The 6,000-nt window shown below is 38.8% G+C and overlaps 1 protein-coding gene across 1 annotated transcript; it reads right to left on the minus strand.

Moving 5' to 3' along the window:
• Positions 1 to 188: 188 nt before the first annotated feature.
• Positions 189 to 5,791, minus strand: LOC144533408 (uncharacterized). The gene is made up of 7 exons (XM_078274742.1): positions 5,728 to 5,791; positions 4,513 to 4,833; positions 3,237 to 4,391; positions 2,759 to 3,161; positions 2,081 to 2,367; positions 1,941 to 1,969; positions 189 to 617 (listed from the first exon to the last, which is right to left on the minus strand). The coding sequence occupies exons 1-3, from the start codon at positions 5,786 to 5,788 to the stop codon at positions 4,117 to 4,119; spliced, it is 657 nt and encodes a 218-aa protein (XP_078130868.1). The 5' UTR covers positions 5,789 to 5,791; the 3' UTR covers positions 189 to 617; positions 1,941 to 1,969; positions 2,081 to 2,367; positions 2,759 to 3,161; positions 3,237 to 4,116.
• Between the last annotated feature and the right edge of the window lie 209 nt (positions 5,792 to 6,000).

Raw genomic sequence — 6,000 nt, forward strand, 5'->3', positions numbered from 1 at the left:
CTGTTCAACTGTAGTCTGTGTGCTGAAGAGAGAGAAAACTACAAAACACTTGTAAAACTGAATATAAATGCTTTCATGTGCATATTATATTATTATCAGACATACGAAAAATAGGATTGTTACAAATTCCATTAAGACTTGAAGCTCATTAAATCCAAACACATACTGTAGTCCAATATGTTTATGGATTTATGATTAGATTCAGCTTTATTGTTGTCGTACAAGTACTGAAACAACATGCAGTAAACAGTAGGGGGGAGTTATGAATACACTAAGATATACACAGTATGAACATCTGCAGCATTAACAGTCGGCAGCGCAGGTATAAGTATAAAATATATAGCGCAGGTTAAAGTACAAGTATTGCTAATATAAGACATGATATACAGAATAAACAGCTAGGGTGATGATATGAATACTGTGTATAGACTATAGATCAGATATATGGGCAGAAGTATAAATGTTTATGAGTATGTGAAAGCATTATTTAAGGAAGCTAAATGAGAAATAAATGAATATACCAAGTGATCAGTTGTTGATCAGTGGAGTCAGACAGAGGCAGAAGGCTCTGCAACGTTTTTATAGGTCACTGTACCTTCATCTTCATCATACTGCTCCTGTGAAAATGGAATAAATAAATGTTGAAACAGATCCAGAGGAACAGCTGCACTATAGTGCCTTGCTTAAGAGAAACAGAGTGATTGTTATTGTAGCAGATTAGAGCATGACTCATCATTTTCATAACACACACACTCAGAGTTGGTCAACACATTCAAACCTGTATTTTTTTTCTTGGTTACCTCATATTTGCATCCCTTCAATGTGTAGCTTAATTAGGGGTCCAAGCCCGAGGGGCCTGGAAACCTGCGTATGCAAGGCAACACAGTTCCCAGCAACAGTGGAGCTGGGAACCCTATTGTAATTGTAAGGATTATTTATTTTATTCCGGAGGTAAAAGTGGTTCTGCAACCTAAACTGTACAAGTTACGTAAGTGAAACTTTCAGGGATGGTAGAGAGTGTGACGCGTACCTTGGAAAGGATAACTGTAAAATATCCACCAGCAAGGGGGCGCTATAAAAATAAGAATGGGTTTCGCCCCATAACTCCCACACCATACACTCAAAAACTTTATATCTACCCGTTCCCTGAATTCAGCTGAATCACGTGATATATGCCACGCCTATTTCCACCTAGACCGTTATCGCAGCAATATCGCGATTTATCGTAAACCTACTTTTTCAAACTCCTCCTAAGCCATGTGTCCGATCTGCCTGAAACTTGGCACATAGCATCTCCAGACAGACCTGACCAAATGTTATCTAAAGAATTTTGCTACGTTAAAATACCAAACACAAACTTTAGGATATCTCGGCCAAAGTAAATGCTATCAATGCAAAATTTGAGGTTATTTTTCGACATGTCACTCCGAGGCTCTTTACTAAATTTCGTGAAGATCGGATATTAGGGTTTTGCTAATATCAACGTAGACGCATTTTGGCCAATAACTCAATGCATGTAAATGGGAAATTTGCAATTGCAATTACTCTGCCAAAGTAAATGCTATCAACACAAAACTTGAGATTATTCTTCGACATGCCATGCTGAAGCTCTGTACCAATTGGGTAAAGATCGGCCCTTATGGGGCGCTATGATGAAGGTAGACGCGTTTTGGCCTATAATTCAATAAATGTAAAAGGCTTGGACCATAACTGCTTGCAGTTCTAGTTTTTTTGCAATTTAGCTTTTCCCAATGAAGTGTTCAAAATTTGCTTGGACAACCACTTAATTTCAATACAAAACTATCTTTATTCTTCTGTTGTATGTCCTTCTTTCTTTTCTATATCCACAGTTAAAAATTAATAATAAACATCACAAAAACTGATTTGGCCTGGAAAGTTATAATTGTATAAACATTTAATAATTTGCTGTTTAAACTCACAATGTTTTCTTCCGTCTGTGTTTTGTTCCCTAAAAAAGACAAAAAGACAAAAAGACAAAATAGACTTCAGCTTCCACAATAAAAATCCAGGTTTATCAAAAAAATTTCAAAATAAAAGTCTCATCTGTGAATGTTCTCACCTTTAGCTCTTGCCCATATGTTGACCGCCACAACAGGGGACCCCTTCTTGGACTATATTGGGGAGGATGGTGCACGGACCCTTCAGAGTGGCCTCTATGGTTTAGCATGGTCTGAGATCTCGAAGTACATTTCCAGGTGACATACAATAGCTTTAAATTTAATAAAGATATGTTTAAAAAAAAAAAAAAAAAAAAGTTTCCTCTATGAATGTTCTCACCTTTAGCTCTTGCCCATATGTTGACCACCACAACACTTGTTATGAGTGTTGCTAAACCCAGAGACCAGCCTGAAACAGGAAGTTAGAAGAGTCAAATATAGTCAGAGGTGTTATGATGACAAGCTATTTGTTAGCAGGTTCTTGTGCTGTCTCTATATCTCTAATATCTGAATGAACAAAGTGTCTTTTGCCTGCATGTCTTTTCTAAATGTAAATGTAAATATAGTTCTGTTCTGTTCAGTCGCTACCTACAACTTGTCATTGGTGATTAATTCGTAGTCTGTGATATTGTAGTTGATGCATCATCACCTTAACAAACACAATAACAAACTGTTCAGTTAGAAAAAAAATTCTGCTCAAAACAAATGACAGAATGGTGAAATATTAAAACTTCAGATCTAAACAAATATTCAGTGTAATAATCCACAAAGTGATTTTAAACAGCTCATCATATTCTCACCTGGTTTCTCACCGGAGGACTGAGGAGGGATGAAGCTGAACAGCTGCACATCTTGATCATGTTTTACTTCACATTTCAATAACTTGTAATACTTTGACTTCTGATGAAGGTGAGATGTTGTAAATGTCACAGTGGCAGAACAGTAAAACCTCATTGTCTCCACGTCAGTCTTATCACCCTCATACAGCCACTTCACTGTGTGGTCACACCCACCATATGTCAGCGCCTCCATAGGGAAGCATAAGCATATGAAGATGGATGGATGGATGGATGAATATACCAAGTTATCTGTGGACTCTGTGGTGAGTTGATGTTGATCAGTGGAGTCAGACAGAGGTAGAAGGCTCTGCAATGTTTTCATAGGTCACTGTACCTTCATCTTCATCATACTGCTCCTGTGAAACTGGAGCAAATAAATATAATATAAATAAACATAAAATAAAAAATTTAAATAAGTTTCCTCTATGAATGTTCTCACCTTTAGCTCTTGCCCATATGTTGACCGCCACAACACTTGTTATGAGTGTTGCTAAACCCAGAGACACGACGATGATCCTCCAACAGCCTGAAACAGGAAGTTAGAAGAGTCAAATATAGTCAGAGGTGTTATGATGACAAGCTATTTGTTAGCGTGTTCTTGTGCTGTCTCTATATCTCTAATATCTGAATGAACAAAGTGTCTTTTGCCTGCATGTCTTTTCTGACAATAAATATAGTGCTGTTCTGTTCAGTCAGATGCCGTGTTGTTTGTCTCTTCTGATGTCCATTTACTTCCTGTTGTCATTGGTGATTTACTCATAGTCAGAGATATTGTAGTTGTTGCATTATCACCTTAAACACAATAACAAACTGTTCAGTTAGAAAAAAAACACTTCTGCACAAAACAAATGAGAGATTACAGAAGTCTGCTTCTGTCACTTAGGAATGCGGTTTGATTGATGACTGACAGGTGAAGAGGTCACGACCTGTCAACATTTTGATTGATGGTCGACAGGTGTTTCTGATGCAATATCGTTCTATTTATAGTACAGGCCAGAGACAGGAAATGACGTCTAGAGAAAGGGGTGTGAGAGGAAATAAGTAGGTGATGATTTCCATCCATCCATCCATCTTCATCCGCTTATCCGGGGTCGGGTCGCGGGGGTAGCAGCTCCAGCAGGGGACCCCAAACTTCCCTTTCCCGGGCCACATTAACCAGCTCCGACTGGGGGATCCCGAGGCGTTCCCAGGCCAGGTTAGAGATATAATCCCTCCACCTAGTCCTGGGTCTCCCCCGAGGCCTCCTCCCAGCTGGACGTGCCTGGAACACCCCCCAATGTTACAGCCATGGCACTGAGAGCGTCTGTCCTTGTGAATAATCAAGTTGAGAAGATGGAAAACGGCCGATTTAACGGTGTCAACGAGCAGAGAAGAGACCCAGACGTCAACCTCATCCTCCTGTTCTGGAGTAGGGCTCTCGTCCTGAGCGTCTGGAGAGCTTTCAGGGCTGTCACAGTGGCAGAACAGTCAAGCTGTGTTGTCGCCACGTCAGTCTTATCACCCTCATACAGCCACTTCACTGTGTGTCCACACCCAAAATATTGCGACACGTAGCAGATCAAGGTGACCATGTCATCGTTCTTCTGTTCAGTCACTGGTGAAGATAGAGATATTTTGAGATACTTTTTTTTTTTTTTAAAGTACTTACTCATATTATTGCAATGCTTCAGTATATTGTTCTGACAAAACAGTTACATCATCATGTAAATACTCACTGTTAACAACATTCAGAAAAACCTGAGTGTCTCCACCATGTAGTTGTCCTGATCTGAACTTTCTGCAGGTGTAGTAACCAGCATCGTCATCTGTGACCTTCTTTATAACCAGAGAACAGTTCTCTGTAACACTCAGTCTGTCTGATTTAGCTTCGGCTTCCTCCTGAATCTGCCCGTGTTCAAACAGCGTTACTCTGTTTCCTGAACCAGTGAAGAGCCACTCAATACTGTCACACTTCTGATCATCTGTCACATTTCCACAAGACAAAGTGACTTCATCTCCAACTCTGACAGCGGAGGAGGAAAACCTCACAGCTGCTGCTGTTGATAAAAAGAGAGAAATGTGATAAACTGAAACATGAATGTGAATCTGATGTTCAATGGGTTCAAACCCTGAAGAGGTGGAACTATATTGTTTTTGCTCAGGTTTATTATTATTATTATTGTGTCCAATGGCTAAAAATGATGTACATTTGGTTCCCAAGAGATATGAGCCCATTTGGCCACATTCTGGCACTGTAACTAACGCTTAAAACGCGATTTTGGGAAAGCCGCGCCCCTCACACCGTAAATCCGATTTACCTTAAATTTGACAAACAAGTCCAGCTCAATCTGCTTTACAAAAAAAGCCTCTTGGATCATAAAAGCCGGCCATGATGGATTTTCCATAATTTTGAATTTTTTGAAAAACACTTTTTTTGACTTTTTAGATCATCATTGGATGATCTAAGCAATCCTATAAAGCTTGTTAATATCTTATTTGGTTTTCAAAATGTTATTTAACAGTACACTTCACAATGGGCGGGGTAAAGTCAAAGCTCAACATTGGTAAAGTAATGTTGGATATACAGGATCTCATAATGCAAACAACGTCACTGAGTAGATGTTGTGGCAGTGTAACATTTGCTGTTACCTAATCTATGAAAATCGATACATTGTCATTTGCCTTTTCATATTTACGATGATGAAATGCACACAGGGTTAAGAGGTTACTTTAGTCACAATATGGAGAACAGTGTTGACTGGTAATTCATTACAATTACTTCTTCCAGTAGCGCATTCCATAATCAATAACTATTAAAGCGAAAAAAGGGTTTGTACCCCAAATTGCGGCTGTAATTTTAGATAAGTTTTGCAAATGTCTCTCATTTTTGGTTTCCAGGAGTTCACTAAACTCGCCATTTTATACCAAAATGCATATTATTATTCTCTTACCTGTAAACTGAACCAGCAGCATAAAAAATGAGGACATTATGATCCATCTGAATTGAGCCATCGTGCTTCTCTCTCATGCTAGACCTATCAAGTCTCTGAAGTAATGCTTCCTGAACATAGATGTACTGCAGCATTTCCTGTGGTTATTTCCTCATGATTAAATATCTGCTTTGCTATCTGTTGAATTAATGTGTGATATAAACATATTTGGGTGGATTTCAAAAGAGTGAAAAACTTTTTTTCACTTTTTTTCAAAGTGTGATGCATTTTGCA

The sequence above is a fragment of the Sander vitreus genome, chromosome 18 (assembly GCF_031162955.1).
Source record: "Sander vitreus isolate 19-12246 chromosome 18, sanVit1, whole genome shotgun sequence".
Taxonomy (NCBI): Eukaryota; Metazoa; Chordata; class Actinopteri; order Perciformes; family Percidae; genus Sander; species Sander vitreus.